This window comes from Arvicanthis niloticus, chromosome 15, assembly GCF_011762505.2.
Source record: "Arvicanthis niloticus isolate mArvNil1 chromosome 15, mArvNil1.pat.X, whole genome shotgun sequence".
NCBI lineage: Eukaryota > Metazoa > Chordata > Mammalia > Rodentia > Muridae > Arvicanthis > Arvicanthis niloticus.
This window is the reverse complement of record NC_047672.1, coordinates 25,103,268-25,124,331: the sequence shown is the minus strand read 5'-3', so window position 1 is coordinate 25,124,331 and position 21,064 is coordinate 25,103,268. Positions and strand designations below refer to the sequence as shown.

Here is a 21,064-nt window from a genome sequence, read left to right as displayed (position 1 = left end):
AGAGGGTTCAGAAACTACTTTTGAGGGTTACAAGTATTATTTAAAAACAAAGCAAGCAGCTAGGTGGTGGTGGTCAGCACTAAGGAAGTAGAGGCAGGTAGATGTCTGTGAGTTCAACACCAGCCTGGTCTCTAGAGTGAGTTCCAGGACAGCCAAGGGCTACACAGAAAAATCCTGTCTCATCGCTACCCCCCAATCCCTCTTTCCCCAACTCCACAAAACAACAACAACAACAAAATAAAGCAAACTACAATAGAATTTAGGAGAAAGCATCAGTACATGACACAATAGTCCTAATTTATAACTTATTTAATTTAGAGTATAACTGTTAAGACCAATTTTACATTATCACAATGCCCTGAGATATTTGCAAGCAAGCACATGAGAATGTTGTTTGCTGACAGAAAACTCGAAATTTTATATTGAGTTTCCGGGGAATGGAGGAGATCTTATGTTTTTTTTTTTTTTTTTTTTTTTTTTTTTTTCAGAAAAGAATGTCATCAAAATCATATCTGTACATTAGTGATATTATTCAAGATACTATAAATTACACTCAAAGAGGATTTTTGTATTAGAAAAAGGAATAGAAACCAAGTGTAGTGACACACGCCTTAATACAGGGTTTTTCTGTGTATCCCTGGCTGTTCTGGAACTCACTTTGTAGACCAAGCTGGCTTTGAACTCACAGAGATCTGCCTGCCTCTGCCTCCTAGATGCTGTGATCAAAGGCGTATGCTGTCACACCCAGTGGTACATGCCGGGTCTACAGAGCTAGTTCCAGCTCATCCAAGGCTACATAGTAAGAGCCTGTCTTAAAGAGCAAAGCAAAATAAAACAAAAACTTTATTCAGCACTGATGGTGTCTGGCTGGTTTTGTGTCAACTTGACACAAGCTGGAGTTATCACAGAGAAAGGAGCTTCAGTTGAAGAAATGCCTCCATGAGATCCAGCTGTAAGGCCTTTTCTCAATTAGTGATCAAGTGGGGAGGGCCCATTGTCGGTGGTGCCATCCCTGGGCTGGTAGTCTTAGGTTCTATAAGAAAGCAAAGTTGAGCAAGCCAGGGGAAGCAAGTCAGTAAGTGACACCCCTCTATGGCCTTGCATCAGTTCCTGTATCCTGACCTGCTTGAATTCCAGTCCTGACTTCCTTTGGTGATGAACAGCAGTGTGGAAGTGTAAGCTGAATAAACCCTTTCCTCCCCAACTTGCTTCTTGGTCATGATGTTTGTGCAGGAATAGAAACCCTGACTAAGACAGATACAGTAAATATGGCAATATGCTTTTAGAGAAGCTAAACAAAAATTTGTTGTGGTACTGCCACAATCTAAACTGTTGCCACAGAGCATTTAGAATGAAAAAGTACAGAACACTTTTATGTTAGATATATGTGACAAACCAGTCTTATATAATTATTACTGTGTAGGAAAATAGATTCAAAAGTAGAAATTAACATTTAAACAATTCTAGGCCAACAAGATCACTCATTAGGTGCAGGCACTTGCTCTATAAGCCTGGCCACCTAGAAGGAGAGAATAGACGCCACAGTTGTACTTTGACCTCCAACTTTGTTTTTACTCTATACTACATTATCTTAGTAAGATAGATTAAATTTCATGGGTGGGTGGGTGTGTATACACTGGAGAAACCACTTTTTTCTTGTTTTGTTTTTTCCAGACAGTGTCTCACTACATAGCTCTGGCTGTCCTGGAACTCACTCTGTAGACCAGGGTGGACTCGATTTCATAGAGATCCACCTGCCTCTGCCTCTGGGGTTTTTTTGTTGTTGTTTTGTTTTTTTGTTTGTTTTTGTTTTTTTCGAGACAAGGTTTCTCTGTATAGCCCTGGGTGTCCTGGAACTCACTCTGTAAACCAGGCTGGCCTCGAACTCAGAAATCCACTTGCCTCTGCCTCCCAAGTGCTGCGATTAAAGGCGTGCGCCACTGCCCCGCCCGGCAAAACATTTTTTTTTTTTTGTTTTTTTTTTTTTTTTGTTTTGTTTTTTTTGGTTTTTTTTGAGACAGGGTTTCTATGTGTCCTGGCTGTCCTGGAACTCACTCTGTAGACCAGGCTGGCCTCCAACTCAGAAATCCACCTGCCTCTGCCTCCCAAGTGCTGGGATTAAAGGCGTGCGCTGCCACCACCGCCCGGCCCTGCCTCTGCCTCTCAAGTGCTGATTTGAGTAGTTTACACCACCGATTAGCATCTACTTCTCCCTGTGGATTGATGTTCAAAGTATTTGGAAGGCACTAGATAATGTTGTATGACATGTTACCTACAGAAGAGCTTGGCTGGAGGACAGACAGACTATTATTTCTGGGATAAATTGCAGAAACTGAACACGGGTATACTTAGTCAGTTGGAGATTGGATAGAGGATGATAAACAAAAAGTGTTCCAGAAACATTAATTGCCCTGTTGATGGCAGAAACAGAGTCTACGGGCAGAAAGGTCACTTCAGTCCAAAATAGGAGACCCCAATCAGAATGTGGAGTACTGAAAGGAATGTTGGAGGTCAAATATAGTGTCAAGGAAATATTGCAGCATTTTAAAGAAAAAAAAAATCATCTTCCTCTGTTTTTTTTTCCCTTGTTGCTAGTTTTTTCAGACAAGGTCTCAACTATGTAGCTCTGGCTAGCTTAGAAGTCACTAAGTAGACCAGGCTGGCCTTGAACTCATAGAGATCTACCTGGCTCTCCAGAGTGCCACCACTTCCATTAAGAAGTGCTAGCTGACCTGGAGTTGTTTATGTGGACCATGTTGAAATACAGTCTCAGCCTGTATCTTCCTGAGACTTAAAGGTGTGCGTCTCCACACCTGGCTTGGAGCTAGCAGGACCTTTTGGGATGAACATTCCATCACCATTTGGTATACCTTTGCTAAGGAATAGAAGAGCAATTAAAAATGTCTGTGACGTCTCTTTGACTCAGCTCTTCAACCTCTAATATAGTTAATGGAATTAACAAGCTTGGGTTTCCTTGAAGATGCGGAAAGGGAGCTTTCAAATTCACTTTCTACTGAATAGATTAAAAGGGCCAGTAATTCATGTCCGTTAAAATCTGAATTCCAGTACGTTTCCCACGGGTGCTCCAGCGAAACCTAAGCAACGCTCCTTCCCACTCAGAAATGAGCCGTGAATTTTTTTTTTTCCCTGAGAGCACGTCCCCTAAAATAACACCAAACGCTGCCAAGACGTTCAAGTCTTCAAGAACTGTTCGTTTGCCAGTCCAATTTCCCAACTGAGGCGCGTCACTGAGCGTCTCGCCGCCATGCGCAAAGCGGCTAGGGAGAAGTGTAGGAGGCAGCGTGGCGCTTTCGGGAGGGGTCTGGATAGAATCGAGTCTTCGCTTTTCTACGCTGGACACCTCAGGTGACCGGGCAACGGCCCAGCAAGCCCGGCAGCCGGGACGCGAGCCCCCCACCCCATTCCTGGGTCCGCCTGGAATCTTCAGCTGACAGCCCCGTTCCCGGGCGACGAGAGCCAGAGGCCAACGTCGGGCGGGACCCGGCGCCATGACTGGGTCGGTCCCAGGCACATCGCGACGCTCACCCTAAGGGATCCGCGAGCGCGCCTCGGTTTCCGGGCGAGAGGAGGAAATCACTCCGGGAACCCCAAACCCCTCCTTTGAAACCAAAGCAGAGATAGCGTCCCCGTTGCCACGGAGACAGGTCTATCTGTGACGTCACTTCCTCCGAGCTGTCTGGCCTCCAGACTGTTGAGAGGAAAAAGAGGAAAACTGAGCAACAGCCACGACTGTGGACGCGAGCGTCTCTAGTGTGCGCATGCGCCCGCTCAGCGGCCTGCTTCTATTTATGTGGGGGATCCAACATGGCGGCTGCGGCGACCCTGGCGATGGCGGTGGAGCCCATCAGAACGTAGTAGCGGAGACAGGGACCCGGTCCGCACTCACGGTGGCGTCCGCGGGGACAGCTGAGGGTGCTGGAGGGAAGAAAAGTGACGGAGAGCAGAAGGAAAGGCGGGCAGGCACGCCGCGCGGCGTCGAGGCGAGAGCCGGCTCGAGCGAACGCCGAGGGCCAGAACAGTGGGGATGGCGGAGCCGCGCAGAGTCGCGTTCATTAGCCTGTCACCGGTGAGGCGGCGCGAGGCCGACTTCGCGGGCGCGGAGCGCGAGCCCCCCCGACTGGAGCCGCAGCCGTACGGCGAGCCGGCCCGGGCGGAGCCGGCCCCCCGCGCTGACGCGCAGCCCCCGGCGCGCGACAAGCCGCTCCCCCAGCGCGAGGTCAGCCGCGCCGAGCCGCCCATGGCGCTGCAGCGCGAGCCCCCGCGGCCCGAGCCGCCGCCGCCGCCGCTGCCCCTGCAGACTCCCCCTCCGCGGGAGTCGGCTTCCCGAGCGGAGCCGCCGCCGCGACCGCCGAAGGAGACGGTTCGCCTGGAGCTGGTGCTCAAGGACCCCACGGACGAAAGCTGCGTGGAGTTCAGCTACCCGGAGCTGCTGCTGTGCGGAGAACAACGGGTACAGAGGGTCCCTCCCTCCCGGGCGCCTCCGGACCCGCCGCCTGCCCGGGCTGCTCTGCACTTCGCTCGCCCCGGGGGTGGGGTGGCGGGGGCCGGGCGGCTAGACGGGGCGGGAGCTGCGCGGCTCGGCCCACCTGGGTGGCCGAGGCTGTCCCCTGCACACCGCGCCGAGCCGGTTTTCCTGTGCACCTTTCGAAACCTCAGCTTTTTCCTCCTTTTCCTTTCTGTTCCCCACACCAAATCCCGAGGCCCTGCGAGAGCCGGGCGGCTAGCTTCTTGTGGCACTTCAATCTGTCGTTCCGGTAGAAGGGAAGCGGAAAAAAAAAAAAAAAAAAAAAAAAAACCTTGGGGGGACACGCCCCCCGGTCTGAAGCGGAGAGATTGTGTGACCCCCCTTCTCGGCTCGTCTTCACCCTTCCTCAACCCAGCTATACCGTGCGCCAGGGCTGCTGAGATGGGCTCGTGGCCGGGTGGTTTATTTTCCTTGATTGAAGGGATATAAGAGAAATTAAACGTTTTCAGAAACTAATGATTCTACGTTAGGAATGAAAAAGTGGATTCGTAATGTGGTTGCACTTGTGTTGGTAAATATTGTTAGCTTTGTGCACGCGCGTGTGTGTATTGAGTTTGTGCATATTGTCTTTGAATGGAAAGGTCTCCCATCTTATTCGGTGGTTGCCCAGTCATATTATTTGAGTGGTTCTCATTAGTTCGAATTGGGAGCATTTGTCAGTTGTAGTTTTCTGGAGAACTACGGAAAAAACATTCGCTTTGAATTAAAAAAAAAAAAAAAAAAAACTTAGGAAAATACATCGGTATGCTCTTGAGGGAACCGGTGAACAATGGGATTAGGACAGCGGTTTGTCGGTGATTGTAATTTTTATTGTTGTGGGTTGGTGGTTGGTGATCTTTAGAAGGGGGAGATGGGAGAGACAGAGGCAGGCAGACAGACATTGCCTTCTTGTTTAGCGACTATGCTCTTTCTTAGGCTGGGCTTTCTCCTCCAGAATGTATAGTTCCTTTCAACTATCTTTGTTGTTGCAGTGGATTACTCTTTAGTCAGAAGTCTCACATTGAATAATATCATTAGTCTGTGTTCATTTTGTGGCAGATAATCCTTTGATGGCTAGTTACAAGTATTGTGTGGCCATCATTACTAAATGTTTTCAGAGAAATTGAATTTTTAGGGATAGAGACCATTTTGGTTACTTCCACATAATATTTTCTCCTGTGGACTCCATTCATAACTCTTTGTTTTTATAATATGAATGTCATTTTTTTGTCTATTAAATTGGAGCATTTTCCAAAAAAAGAAAAACTTACCCTTGATTTGCTAATATAAGTAGGTGTACAATTTTTACAATTTGCCTAAGTTACAGATGCAAAACATTTTGTAGCTGTGAATGCTAGTCTGTGACCTCAGCACGCTGGAGGCTGGGGTGGAAGATGGAGAATTCAGGCAGCATAATGAGAACCTGCTTCAAAAAATCAAAAATTGGGTGACAAAATGGCTTGGCAGGTAAAGGCACTTGCTGCCAAGCCTAAAGACCTGAGTTCCATCCCCAGTATCCACATGGTAGAAGGAGAGAACCATCTTCTGCAGTTTGTACACATACACACAAATAAGTATAATAAAACAGCATGACAAAAGCCATTTTTAGGTAAAAATACATAATGCTAGTTAGTGTTTTGTCGTTGTGCAAATATATAGGAAGTCCCTATCTATACTAACCTAGATGTTTTGTTTTGAAACAGGATTTGTGTAGCCCCAGCTGTCCTGGAATTCACTTTGTAGACCAGGTCTTCAACTCAGATCCCTCTGCCTCCTGAGCTCTGGGGTCAAAGGTGTGCACTTTCCTGCCAGGCTAACCTAGGTGTTTTAATCTGTTTTTAGCTATATCATACTTAAATTTAACCTGCTATATAGGCTCTGGGGTATTTACTGTTGTGTATGTGATCTTTCCTTGACCTTAAAAGCAATGTTTGGCACATGGCTATACTTTTATATTCTATGGGACATATGAATTAGGTTTAATTTTTATGTTTGCTTCATAGATACTATCAATTTAGGGATTTATTGGCATTTTCTCATATATTCAACCATATATCTTTTCTTTGTAATTCCACAAAAGAATTTATTGTTTTTTAATATGGTATACTTTTGTAGGAAAAGTGGCCACATTTTCCAATGATTAGTCCCATGTTTATTATTTAAGAATGTGTAAAATACACTTCTTTAATTGGATTATGATGGTTCCATAAAGACAGCCTAGGAGAGTGACCAACTGGAGAGTGTCTGGAAAGTGGTGATCCCAAAATGTCCTCCTTTGGGAAGTCTGTTCTTTTTTTAATGCCAGAATGAAGCCAAGGGTCTTGAACATGCCAGGCCAGGGATATGCCATATTATTGACATGACTCCAAGTACATTCCCTCCTTTGTTTTTGAGACAAGATAATTTTAAGTTGGTCAGGCTGGCCATGAATTAATTTGTAGCCCATATTGGCCTTGAATTCGTGATCTTGTTGTTTCAGATTTCTGAGTAGCTGGGATTACAGTCCTGTACCACCAAGACTGGTTCAGATTAATTTATTTTTCAAAGTAACTTTAATTTTGTGTTACTATAATTAAATAGTGTACCTTAGTAGGCTAAGTCAAATAAATTAGAAAAAGAAATCTCAACTTTTAAATAGCTGTATGTCAGTGAACAAGATTTGTCAACTGAAAGTTGGGCTGTGTAAAACAGTCTGTGTAAGTGCCATCTGCACTGCGGTACATTTAAATAAGCCCCTTCCTACCTGCTAAATGAAGTGTGCAATCTCAATTAACAGATATATACTGTTGTATTTATGAGGAAAAGTATATTTTGGCTAACTCTAACTAGCAAGATCACACTGCAGCCTTTTGAATTCGTGATGTTGTTGTTTCAGATTTCTGAGTAGCTGGGATTACAGTCCTGTACCACCAAGACTGGTTCAGATTAATTTATTTTTCAAAGTAACTTTAATTTTGTGTTACTATAATTAAATATAATTAAATAATTAAATCAAAAGGTCAGCCTTTTGATTTGTTTTTTTCTTTGTGGTATTGGTGCCATAACTGTGGTTCAGGAGCTGCCTGAGACATTGGAGTCATCCCTGCCCTGAAAGATGTGTTCCCCATTGCCAGCAATAGTGCATTATAAAGCATGTTTTGGACTTGACAAATACATAAGAAAAAAGTTCAGTTCTTAGCAAACCAAGAAATCAGATAACCTGAGTACCCATTTAAGAACAAAATGAATTAAATGTTTCTGGTAAGAGAAAAACCATGATAACAGTGGTGATGCCTGCACAGTTACAGAACTCTGGTATTCCTTTGTATATGTTGGATAAAACCTGTAAAGGACTTGACTGTGCTGCTAGGCTCAAAGGACAGAATCATCGCATTGATATCACACATAGGTAGCTGATAACTTGAAATTTGTTTCCTCTGAGTGTCGGAGATTCTTCTTGAGTTTTTATTGGGGAAAGAGATGGTTCTTTGTGGGTATTTGTTGCTTTAAATGAAGGTCTCACTGTGTAGCCCAGGTTGGCCTCAAATTTCTGTCAGACTTTGTACCTCAGCCTTACTAAATACTGGGATTGCTAACAATTATTCTTAACTGTAAAGAAGTGAGTCTGTTTTAATTTTATAGAGCATATGTAAACAAGAGATAGATTTTGATGCCCTTATTAAGTGCACAAAATATTTTAGAACAGGCTGGGCATGGTAATACTCTTTGTATCAGCATACTAAGGCAGGATTGTGACTTTGAGGCTGTGTAGTGAAATCCTGTCTTGAAAACAAATTTAGAATATTTTAAGGTGATTCTTAGTTAAAATAATATAAATATTTGTGCATATATATACATACATATATGTATATGTATGAGTTATATATATAAATACATATATATGAGTTATATATATGTGTGTGTATGTGTGTGTATATATATATGAATAAATAAATGAGTCAGGCTGGGTTGAAGGTAAAGCTTAGTGGTAGAGCTTTTGATTAGCATGTGAAAGGCTCTGGGTTCAGTAAAAGTCCCCCTCAGAATAAGGACCTAATATTTGGGCTACACAGTGATGGGAGGGAACATGCTGATTTCCTCAGTCAGTTCCACTAGCTTCAGATGACTGCTGTACCCCGTCTAATGCTTACTTTCCCTGCCAGTCTTATTTTGCTAGTTTGTTTCCCCTTGACTTGTTTTGTGTTTTTCATTCATAATGCCAATTAGGATAAGAAAGTCTGTAGATATTTATTATTACATTTAAATTTTGATTCTAAAATCCACTACTTAAAAATCTTAAGAGGTCTTTCTTTATTCTGATGTACCTTGAGGATGAACCCTTCTGCCTTCATCCTGTCCATGTTTCCCTGTCATGTTTTCTGTGTCATTCTTTATATTTAGGATGAAGTGCCTTAGTTCCAAATTCAGTTCTTTGCCCTGGTTGTAATACATTTTCATTTTTAGTTATTTAAAGCTGCTATATCGCCAGGCGGTGGTGGCGCACACCTTTAATCCCAGCACTTGGGAGGCAGAGACAGGCGATTTCTGAGTTCGAGGTCAGCCTGGTCTACAGAGTGAGTTCCAGGACAGCCAGGACTACACAGAGAAACCCTGTCTCGAAAAACAAAACAAACAAACAAAAAAAGCTGCTACATCAGTTTGAAAAAATTAAACCTTTAAAACATTTACTTTCAGATGTATACTTTTAATCCCAGCATTAGAGAGAACCAGAAGAACCTCTGAGTTGGAGGCCATCCTGGTCTATGTAGTAAGTTAGGTCATCCAAGACTACGTAAAGACCCTCTGTCCAAAAAACAAGACAGGCAAACAACAAAACTAGATTTACTTTCAAAGTAAAATTTTAAAAATTAGATAAAAATAGTATTTTTTAAAGTAGCTCTTAGCTTTTTTGTACATTGAAAAGCATGCATATAAAACACATCTGCTAAAATACACACGTATATGTAAGACTGGCACCTGAGCTCAATCCCCACAATCCACAGAAAGATGCACTGAAAGAACCAACTTGATAAATTTGCCCTTTGACCTCCACATGTATACACATGCTCACTCATCCCCACCATGCAGCACACAATAATATTTTCATTTTCAAAAGTATGCTCATTGTGTGTGTGTTTTTGTGTGCGTGTGTTTGAAACTGTATTTTAGAACAGTGTTTCATTCTACACTGTTAGAAGGAAGCCATGATGAGTTACAATGTTTCATTCCACACTGTTAGAAGGAAGCCATGATGAGTTACAATGTTTCATTCCACACTATTAGACCGAAGCTATAATGAGTTACAATGTTTCATTCCACACTATTAGAAGGATGCCATGATGAGTCATTGTACTTTTTGGCTTTGTGTATTCCTTGAATTGATATCCATTGACAGGAGGTCGATGATACAGAAATGATTATTAGTCTCAGCAGAAAGCCAGGACAGCTGCAAATACTTTAGTAATAACGTAAGCATGTGATGGAGCCTGAGTCTATAATTGAATACTGTTTTAGGGATATTCAATGGCTGAATTAGTCTTTTTTAGGGATAATATCAAAATAAAATATATGTTAGTTTTGGGGAGAGATTGCTTTATTTGTGGTCGGATCATTTTGCAAGTGGAGTCTATTTAGATTGTTAACTTCTTGACCATCAAAAAACAGTACAAGTGTAAATCTATTAGCTGCAGATACTTTCCTCCTGTGTACCATTTTAAAAAATAGATTTTAATGCTTTTGACCTATTCGTTAATATTAGGAAAAATTGACTCATTGAAATTTAAAGATATATTCAAGTCTGGAAAATAATACAATGGATATAGTTATAAAATATATAATACTGAGAATATCTATATGTTATGCTATTAAATGTTTAGTTATACTGTACTATAGTTGATATATGATTAATACATGGCAGTGTAGTCGAAGTAGTACTAATACTTGCATTTCTTTCCTGTTGCCTTTGAATCAGAAGAAACTTGTTCATACAGAAGATCCATTTACTGATGAGCATAAGGAGAGGCAAGAAGTGGAAATGTTGGCTAAGAAGTTTGAAATGAAATATGTGAGTACAATAATGTTCACCTAGGTAATTTTACCCTCTTGGCCTGTTTTCTTTGTGCAGCTAGTTGGGAGGGCCTATAAATAGCAACTGCTTACTTATCTTGATCACACAAATTGAAGCTGAATGAATGGTTTTGACAGCCAGACAGTTTTACAGGTTTGTCCTGACTGTATTGTAGGCTGCATTCATTACAGTCAGTCTTTCTAGAATCTAAACAGTTTGCTTAACAAATCTTACAATAAAAAATTGTAAGGTAAGTAATATTTACTTTATTTATAGGTGAAGAGAAGAGGCTCTAAGTGTTTAGTCCATGGTCACACAAGGTCAAGAATAGGCAACACATCCAGCTGTGTGTAGCTCTAGCCCTGTTTCCCTACCACTGTTGTGGAGAACTGTTTTTTTAATATGGCAGTTTATCAGCCTTCTTCCCTTTTAAGAGACTACTTTAAGAGAAGTGCTTTAAACTGTACTTCTAAGCCTCATGGATCAGAATGACTATGAAACTTCTTTATGTCATATTTACCTTAAATATTCTTGTATATCCTTTAGTCCATGCAACAATATATTAATTCTTATTTTAATAAAAATATAACTATATTATAAAAGTATAATACAATTTTTCATATAATATTTCCTCCAATTTTAAAAATATATACCAGACTGTAGAAAGCTCTACTCCTATGTCTTATTTAGTCTCTGGCATTAACTACTCTTGTGAGTTGAGAAATGAGGTTGCACTTCTGGTTCCTCTGTGAGCATTAGAAATGCTTCACAGGGATGAGATATCAGTATTCACTGGCTTTGCCATTCTTATTATCTTCTAAGTGTAACTTGAATTAGAGTTGACATTTGTTGGCTCCTGCATGAGAGAAATACCATAATACAGTAGAATTTGTGTCAGCTTGTAGGCCACTCTCTGCTTCCAACAAATTGTGCCCTTTGAGTGAAGTTGTTTTGCTCTTTAAGACCAGCTTTCATATCTATAAATGGAGTTTTGGGGTTGTTTTGTTTTGAGTCCTTCTGGGTATATTTTCTGTGGCTCTTCACTAAAACAGATGAACTGGTAGGTGCTCTAAAAGAAAAGATACCCAAAAATCCATACGCATTTGTACTGAGGTCTTTTCTGGTTGTCCTTGTTGTTTTAAGACAGTCTTACTCTATAGCCGAGAGTGGCCTGAAAGTCATGATCTTCCTTTTTCTCTCTCCTGAATAAGGTTTCAGATGTTGAGGCCGAACATCCTAGGTTCTGTCTGCTTTAAGATAGTTTCTAGGTGTTGTATGTCAGAGCAGGGAACAAGGTTCATTTTAACGGATTCAGACTTGTTCTCTTAGTTTGGTGTAGGACATAATATAACTTGTGATGCCCAAAAGATTACTTTTGGGGATTTTGCTACCTTTTGTACCACATGTGTCTTGGTAACTCCCATTTCTAGAACTGAGTGTAAATTCAGTAGTCTCTGTGAAGGTGTCCAACACAGTGCCTAGTGCCTCACATGGGACTCAGTTAACTTTGATTCTGAGCAACCTCTTGCCAAGCATTTACTACCACCGATGAATTATAGCTTTAAAGTCTCCTACTTAAAATGAAAGAAATATCTATCTTAGAGACTTGGAATATCAATATTAATGCATGTATCAAAGTCCTAATAGCGTCAGGATGTTTATTTTTTGTTTTTGTTTTTTAAGGGAACAGTGATAAATTTAGAGGTCCTGAAACCAATCCAGGATATCAAGGGTTGAGTGTATATTAAAATCATAAATGCTCTTTTAAAAACTTTAAGGGAGTGGGTAGTCTTAAAGGGAAAAGAAATCCTTGCTCAAACAGTACCTTTTTGTTTAATTCTGATCATTTGCTTTGTTGAGCCATTTTTATTATGTGTCCTCTGAGCTAAATAAATTTTCAGTGTCTTTAAATTCCAGACATATTGTGAAACAGCAGTTTTAGGACATGTGGAAGATCTTACACCCATAAGTGATGGTTATCAAAGTGTATGTTAATGTTTCTGTGCTGGTAATTGTTTCCATTGATTTAAAACTGTAGGCTTTTTATTTAGAAGGTTGAAATTAGCATGGATATAAAAAGATAGTTCTAGGGGACTGGAGTAGAAATTGAGATGCTTTGTAATCAGGGTGTTTTTTTCTGGTTGTAAGACCAGAGTCTTACTAGTTAATGTTCTGCTTGCTCTGTCGGCCATACATGGTCAATGAATGTTGATGCTTTGTTCTATTGACTGTCACAGAGGCAGTAGGGGTCCTGTCTTAGGAATAGCTTGTTTGTTTTTCAGTTTACTAATGGAATCATTCAGCATTGGCTTGAGATACTGATTATCAGGTTAAGCCAGTACTAAATGACTCAGTGCTAATGACTGAGTCATGAAGGAGTGCTTAGAAAAAGAACTTTAAAAGGGTTCTTTTTTTTTTTTTTTTTTTTTTTGGTTTTTCGAGACAGGGTTTTTCTGTATAGCCTTGGCTGTCCTGGAACTCACTCGGTAGACCAGGCTGGCCTCGAACTCAGAAATCCGCCTGCCTCTGCCTCCCAAGTGCTGGGATTAAAGGCGTGCGCCACCACCGCCCGGCAAAAGGGTTCTTCTTCATCATTTGAGACATAACAAAATGGAAGTAAATTTTGATTTTTTTATAAGGTCTACTTAATGTGTAAATTGTACAGTATAAAAAGATTCAGAAAATTATGAATTAAGATTGATTGTATTGTAGGGCACAATCTTTCTTTCTTTCTTTCTTTTTTTTTTTAAACTATTTATTTATTTATTATATGTCACTGTCTTCAGACACTCCATAAGAGGGCATCAGATCTCATTACAGATGGTTGTGAGCCACCATGTGGTTGCTGGGATTTGAACTCATGACCTCTGGAAGAGCAGTCAGTGCTCTTAACCACTGAGCCATCTCACCAGCCCGGGCACAATCTTTCTAAAGATACTGAACATGAGAGTGATTCAAAATAGGTTTGTCTACTAGGCAGGGCACATTGCCAATCTGTCTTGAGTTCCTTTAGGTAAATTTTAATGTTTAAAATTCACAGTGCATATGTTCCTTTTGGGCATCTGTTGAATGTGTTGTTCCAAGGCAGAAATTGTGGGGCACACTTGTAATCTTAGTACTTGGATGCTGAAATGGGGAGATTACAAGTTTTGAGAACTTTCTGGGCTGCATAGCAAGTTCCAGCTTTGGGACTGGAATTATAGATGGGTGTAAACCACCTTGTGGGTACTAGACTCAAACGGCCAGGGTCCCCTGCAAGAGCAACAAGTGCTCTTAACTGTATGAGCCATCTCTACAACCACCTGTTTTTAAACTTAAAACATTATATATTTATGTATTTTATGTGGTGTGTGTTTGGGTGTGCACATTCACATTACATGTGTGGATTTATTACAAGGACAGTTTATGGAGTCTGGTTTCTCCTACTTATGTAGGTCTTTGGGGAATCTTGTTGGTCCTCAGATGTTTAAACACTCATAGTGTCATTAACCTGAATTTTAGATTTAACGAACTGCTTCTATTAGTCTTTATATATAACCTTTTGTTTTTTAATGGCTATTAGCATTGAATGATCATGTCATAGTTATATTGTTTATATTTATATCATTTGATGCTGTTATTGATAGGATTTTTGTGAGATTTCAGATTAATCTAATAGTCAAAGCTTTAGTTAGCTTTTTGATAATCTCTTTAAGGTTGACACTTAAAAGGATTCACACCTATTTAACAGTACTACTATTCTGCTCCAGTGAGCACTAACAATTAACAGTAGTCATTTTTAGTGGCAACAAGCTGGTAACCTTGACTAGACACACACACATGTTCCTAAGTCAGATTACCAATAACTGTTTGTTCTTCTGTATTTGCTCATTACAACAGACCATAGATTTGTTGTTTGTTTTGTTTTTAGATTTCCCCAGGAAAATTATACTTATCTAATTGAACCTTGTGCCTCTGCCCTGAAAGTATCTGATGAGCAGTGACTGTGTTGGGTGTAGTTGTGGTTTTAATTAGCATTCTAGAGAAAAATTTAAAGTCGGGCAGAGCTTTGAAAGATATGAGTCCGTGGGGGATACAATCCAAAGGAAGGGACAAATGAGAGAAGATGAGTGCATGTGCTTAAGAAGGGATGTCAAAGGACCAAAAAGTTCATGTTAGAAAGTTATGAGAGAAAGATGGGTAGGCAATCGGATGTTCCATGCAGAAAACCTTGAACTTGTGAGTATCAAGGCCTTCGGATTTGTCTTAGAGTCGCATATTTCTGAGGCAGGATTATAGGAAATGATATACTTGTACTATTTATCAGATGTAATAAGAGTTAACATAAGGGAAGTGAGGTTAGCCAAGGGATTGAATACAGTTAGGTAAATTCATATTAGAATGGAAAGGAAGATGGAGGCGTGACTAAATCTGTAAGCAAAGGTTCATGAGAGATAGACTTGAGGTAAAAATAATTATTCTTGGTTTAACCCCAGCTCTGGTAAAAATTTCAAAGTTAAAAGGGAGAGATAGAGAAGGAAGGAAAGTAGAGAAGAATTGAAGACAGACTTTGAAGGTTAGAATTATTGAGGTATAGTTTAATTACAACTCCTCAATTTTTATTGTGCAACTTAGTGAGTTTTAATAAAGGCATGTGGTCTGTGTCACTATCGTCATGGCGTAGGCCGGTTTTATCTCCTCATAAAGTTTCTTTGTATATCTCGGCAGACAGGCCTCTGCCACTAGCCCAAGCCCTGGCAACCTCTGGGCTGTTTTTGTTTCTATAGGTTTTTGTTTTTCTGGAATTTCCTGTAAATGAACCTTGTCTGTGTGGGGCTTTGGTTTAACATGGTCTTTGAGAGTCATTTGTATGTGTTAGTGGGTCTTCCAGTGTTTTATTCATTCAGCACATGAAGGACATTGTACTGTTTTCAGAGTTTGAGGGTTTTTTTTTATTTTTATAAAATAAAGTTTTCTGTTTTTTGTTCATGTTGAGGTCAGAGGACAACATATAGGAGTTGTTTTCCCTCCTCTGCCTTGTAAATTCCAGGGACCAAGCTCAAGTCTTGGCTGCAAAGCTGTATTCAGAGCCATCTTACTAGGCCCCAATTTTAGTTTTAAGTTTTACACTACCATACATAAAACTGCGCCAAAGAAATCACAGCATACATTTTATATTAACATACATTTTAATCTGGGTGTGGTGTCTCAGGCCTGTAACTTTAGCACTGAGGCTGAGGCAGGAGGATTGGCCCAATTTGAGGTAGGACTTCACTGTGTAGCCCTGGCTGTCCTAAACTGCCTCTGTAGACCAGGCTAGCCTTGAACTTTGAGATCCACCTGCCTCTGCCTCCCGAGTGCTAGGATGAAAGGTTTTCACTACCTCTAGTGCCTGGCAATATAACTTATCTTTTTTTTTTTAAAAAAAAAAAAAAAAAAAAAAAAGCACTTACTACCAAGCCAGGATGACCTGATTTGATCCCTGGAACCTGTCTGGTGGTAGAACAACACCAGTGTTTACAGGTGGTCATCAGGGTTCCACATGCGTGCTGCAGACCCACACAGAAAAAATACATGTAAAAGGAAAAAGACTGTACATTTTTTACTGTGTACTCTCTTTCATGTAGTATGCATGTTTGTGTTTGTTATATATTCAAGTGTGCTCTCAGGTGTGTGTGAAGGCTAGAGAAAGAACCTTACTTTTTTGATACAGGATCTTCCTTCGCATTGACTAGCCTGGCTAGCCAGTGAGCTCTGGAATCTGTCTCTCTCTTACACCCTGCACTGATGTTACGTACACGTACTATCATGCCCACTCGTACAAAGTGGCTGTTGGGTTTGTTCTTTGTAGTCCTGCCTGTCCTGGAGCTCTCTATGTAGACCAGACTGGACTCAAACTCACAAAGACCCTCCTCTTCCTTCTGAGGGCTGGGATTAAAGGCATATGCTACCATGTCTGGCTTTTATATGTATGTATGTTTGGTTGGTTTTGGTTTGTTTGGTTTTTTTGTTTCTGAGGCAATATCTTAACTCTCTCTCTATATATATAGCCAAGGCTAATCTCAAACTCAAGATTTTCCTGTTCCTGCTGGGATTTTAAGTGTGGATTCCACACCAGGCTATTAGATCCCTTTGTGCCTCTACAAGTGAAATAGAAGTTTAGTTTGTCTACATCCTTGTTAACACTTGCTATTATCACTTTTAATGTTATCAGGTAATGAAGTATGTGTGATCCAGAGTAGGTAAAAGCATGCCATACCATGCATGTGGAGATGAGGACGGACATTTCTCTTGCCATGAGTGAAGTCTGGGAATTGAATTGTGCAAGTGCCTCTAACCTCCGAGCCTTCTCCGCTAGCTAGCTAAGTACACTACATACAAAACATGGGTACTGGATGTGCCCATGGGAGAAGCCAATCTGGAGACATGTGGCAATGTGGACACTGATTTGAATTCAGACATTGAGTTGAATGCTCTAGCTAAAGAGTGACCCCCACAGGCTCTGTAACATCTCTTAATTTTCTTTTTCTAGATACACATAAGTCTTTGTAAACTGTCTTACTTTGGGTTTTATTGATGTGAATAAACATCGTGACCACAACAACTTTTACAAAGGAAAACATTTAATTGAGGCTGGCTTACAGTTTCCAGAGGTTTAGTCCATTGTCATCGTCATGGTAGGAAACATGGGCATGCAGGCAGACATGGTGCTGGAGAAGGAGCTAAGAGGTCTGTATCTTGATCTGCAGGCAGCAAAAGGAGACCTTGTCACATTGTCCAGGCTTGAGCTTTTAAGACCTCAAAGACACTTCCTCCAGCAAAGCCACAGCTCCTAGTAGTACCACTCCCTATGACCAAACATTCAAACAAGTGTTTCTGTGGGGACCATTCCTACTCAAATCACCACAGTAACTATTGACCAGTTAGCTCTCCTTCCTAAGCTTTGGTGTGTTTTCATTTGTGGAATGTGAAATAAAAGATGAAAGTGTTCGGTGTCTGATGCGAATAGTAGCTGTTGTCATCATGATCTAGTTACATAATTAGGGGAGTTAAGTACAGATTTTATTCCTCCACTAACTGGTGACATTGCGATCACTACACTTTTTTTTTTCTCGTTTAACTGCATTTGTTCCCCATATGGTAGCCAAGTGATTTCACTCAAGGGCTCCCACGAGTGTTTAGTTTCAGTTGTCTTGTCTAAGAATATAAATGTCTTCTTAGGAAAGACTTGAGTAGATCATCTATTATAAAAGACTCCATACAACCTTCATAGAATTTTCATTTTTTACTGTTAATAATTAGTGTAATCATTAATCTTTCTTTTGGCTACAGTACTATACAGTCTATAAAGGCTGGCTCACTATGTGCTTGGTAAGTTTCTTAATCAGATTATCTTTGCTTTTAGTTGTTTGGGAATAAGAACTTAAATTCTTGGGGCTGGAAAGATGGCTCAGTGTTTGAAAGCACTGCTACTCTTGCAGAGGACCTAGGCTGAGTTCCCAGCACCAATATCACAGACAGCTTAGAGCTGTCCAGAACTCCACTTCCAGAGGATTCAATGCCCCCTCTGGACTTTGTGGGCACCAGGCATGCACATGGCATACCTATCAACATGCAGGCAAACACTCACGGGCATAAAATAAAAATAAAAGTTTTAAAAGAACTTAAATCATTTCTGACATTTTATCATATTGCTTTCTTAAACTCACTGGGTAGAAGAGTGGCATTGAATTTTCTGTCTTGTCTCAGCCTCCCAAGGGCTGGAATTGCAGGCACTCTCTCTATAGCTTTAATTCTTGACATGTTTTAGGAGGACTTCCAGAAATAAAATCCAGGACTGTACATATGTTAAGAATGCACTCAGCCATTGAGCTAAACCACAAGCCCTTAGCAGATACTTTAAAATCTTAAGTACTGATTTAAAATATATTTTTATAGATATGAAGAATATGTGTATATGTGGGGGGGGGAGAAATAATTCTTAGTAGAATTTTAAAAGTTTTAATATACTTCTTTTTTGTTTGCTTGGTTGGTTTTTTGAGATAGGATTTCTCTGTGTTGTCCTGGCTGTCTAACTCTCTGTAAACTGGGTTGACCTCAAACTCACACAGATCTACCTGCTGGAATTGAAGGAATGTGTCATCACCACTTGGCTCCCATTTTATTACCTATTCCCCACTGAGGGTTTTTTCCGCTGGGGAGGGGCATATATTGAGGTAGTTTAGCTGTTTCAATGTCAGTATGTATGGCGAACAGCATTTATTTAGAATTACCTTTGGAAGTTACTCCGAGGGTAAGTACTGCCTTAGAGACATTGTTTATAATTCAGTGTAGCCTTTTCTCCCTTAAGTATCATTTTCTTTTCATTCAGTTTTTTATTTAAAGACACGTAGCATTAAATGTAACCATCTTTAAACACTAGACTTAATTTGCATTAAAGTCAGCCTTGTGAGAACTGGAATCAAGTTCTTATCTTTTCTGCAAAGCCCACTGTGGCTTGGAAGTAACATGTTGATAGGCCAGATCCTTGGTATTTTCCTCTTCCTCCTCTTCCCTCTTCACAGGATGAGGAGACGGTTCAGGGATGCTTGAAAATCATAGTTGAGCTTGAATATGTAAATGTAAAAATGTTCAAAGTGCGGCTCTCTCCTTAGGCTTATGTAGATTAATTATTTTTCTTTTATTTCTTGGAGACAGGCTAGCCCTGGCTGTTTTAGAACTCACTGTGTAGACCAGGCTGGCCTTGAACTCACTGAGATTCATCTGCCTCTGCTTCTCAAGTGCTTAGATTAAAATCATGTGCCACCATGTCTAGCAGATTTTTTTTTTTTTTTTTTTTTTTTTTTATGTTTTCCTTGGCTTTGGTAATCATGATGGCTTTGCAAAACACTGATCAGTTATTTTATAGCCTCATGGCCAAACAAAGGCTACAGGCTTTTAAATGGAAGATCACAGAGTTGAAAAGTAATTTTTATTATGTCAAAAATAGATGCCATCAATTTGATTTCTCATTCATTGTTAGTGCTGACTGTGTGGTTGAGGAAGTGTTGACAGATTTTCTACCTTATAGTTACTTTGTCCAACTTGTTCTACTCTGAAGAAAGCAGTCACTAAGTGCACTTTACATGCAAGATATGGGGAGATCCTACAGAGGGTTTTCTCTATGAAAATTACATGAATTCTTCTAACAGGTCTTTTTTTTTTTAATTTTTGGAAACAGTGCAGGTACTGAATAAGTCTAATGTATCTCTTCTTTGCAGGGTGGGAAAGCTCGTAAACACCGGAAGGATCGGCTACAAGATTTAATTGATATAGGCTTTGGCTATGATGAGACAGATCCATTTATTGATAACTCAGAGGCTGTGAGTAGTATTTCTTCAATATGGCAGTAAGCTCTTGGCAGTAGACATCAAGTCAACTTAAAATATTTCAATGGATGTTTATTTGTGCTTTTTAAAGCTGTTTGTATAGTTTTTTTTTAACTGTAGATTTACATTTTTGTAATGTTGGCTTGTTCATGGTAAGTTGTTACTAGTCATAGGCCAGGTTTTGGCAAACTATGAAAGGCCATGTGTAAATATTGTGGACTGTGAGCCATATGGTGTCTCTTAGAGCACTTCTCTAGCATGAGTGCAGCCCCAGAGACTATGTACATAGACCAGTGTGGTGATGTTAAGAGTGAAACTTTACTGATAGACTGTAAAATATAAACTCATGTAATTTTAATGCATCACAGAATATTTAATTTGATGTTTTCCCCACCACTTAAAAAATGCAAAATTCATTCAGGCAGGCTGTGTAACAGACTGTTAGGCTGAGCTTGGCCAGCAAGTCCTGGTTTGCCAACAAGATAGTAGGCCATTACTTATAGTTTGCTGTGCTTTCAGGTCTTTCAAGAATCTTTTGAGGTTAATCAGTTGCTTATTTTCAGGTGCAGAGTTAGCATTAATTCCTAGAGAAATCATTATTGCTTGCCCAAATTGAGAAGTAAAGTTTTCAAAAAGGACAAAAGCACAGTATTATATACTGGCAATCCCAGCATTGGTAGAGATGGAGGAATCAGGAGCTCAAGGTCATTCCTGAGACATAGCAAATTGAGGGTATAGTCTGGGATATATGAGACCCTATCTAAAAACATAAGCACATGCACTCGCTTTTATACAAGCACACACATTGATACTCATACATGGGAAAAGGAATAATGTTCTATAACCAAATGCTGAAAATGATTATATTAAGTTTAATCAATGGTGGAAAACATTGATATGCTTTCTTAATTTTGTAGAATTTTATTATTTGTGTATGTATATGTGTCTTTGTATGTGCCCAGGGAGGTCAGAGAGGCATTAGCTCCCTGAAGCTGAAGTTCTAGACAGTTATGAGCTGCCTGATATGGATGCTGTGAATTGAATTTGGGTCCTCTGTGAGAACTATATGTGCTTTTAACACTAAGCCATGTCTCCAGCCCTCTGTTACATTTGTCTAAACTAAGACTTACTGAATTACAATTTCTG

At 40.3% G+C, this 21,064-nt stretch overlaps 1 protein-coding gene across 6 annotated transcripts in view; it reads left to right on the top strand.

Moving 5' to 3' along the window:
• The first annotated feature begins 2,020 nt into the window (after nucleotides 1–2,020).
• Nucleotides 2,021–21,064, top strand: part of Ubn2 (ubinuclein 2) — a 93,294-nt gene continuing 74,250 nt past the window's right edge. For 5 of the 6 annotated variants that reach the window (XM_076913530.1, XM_034519121.2, XM_034519122.2 and 2 more), the window contains exons 1-3: nucleotides 2,021–4,471; nucleotides 10,476–10,568; nucleotides 19,811–19,912. In XM_076913530.1, coding sequence (XP_076769645.1) covers nucleotides 4,046–4,471; nucleotides 10,476–10,568; nucleotides 19,811–19,912 — 621 coding nt within the window. In that variant the 5' untranslated portion in view covers nucleotides 2,021–4,045. The remainder of the gene's footprint in view (nucleotides 4,472–10,475; nucleotides 10,569–19,810; nucleotides 19,913–21,064) is intronic. The other variant, XM_076913527.1, reaches the window with a different exon arrangement.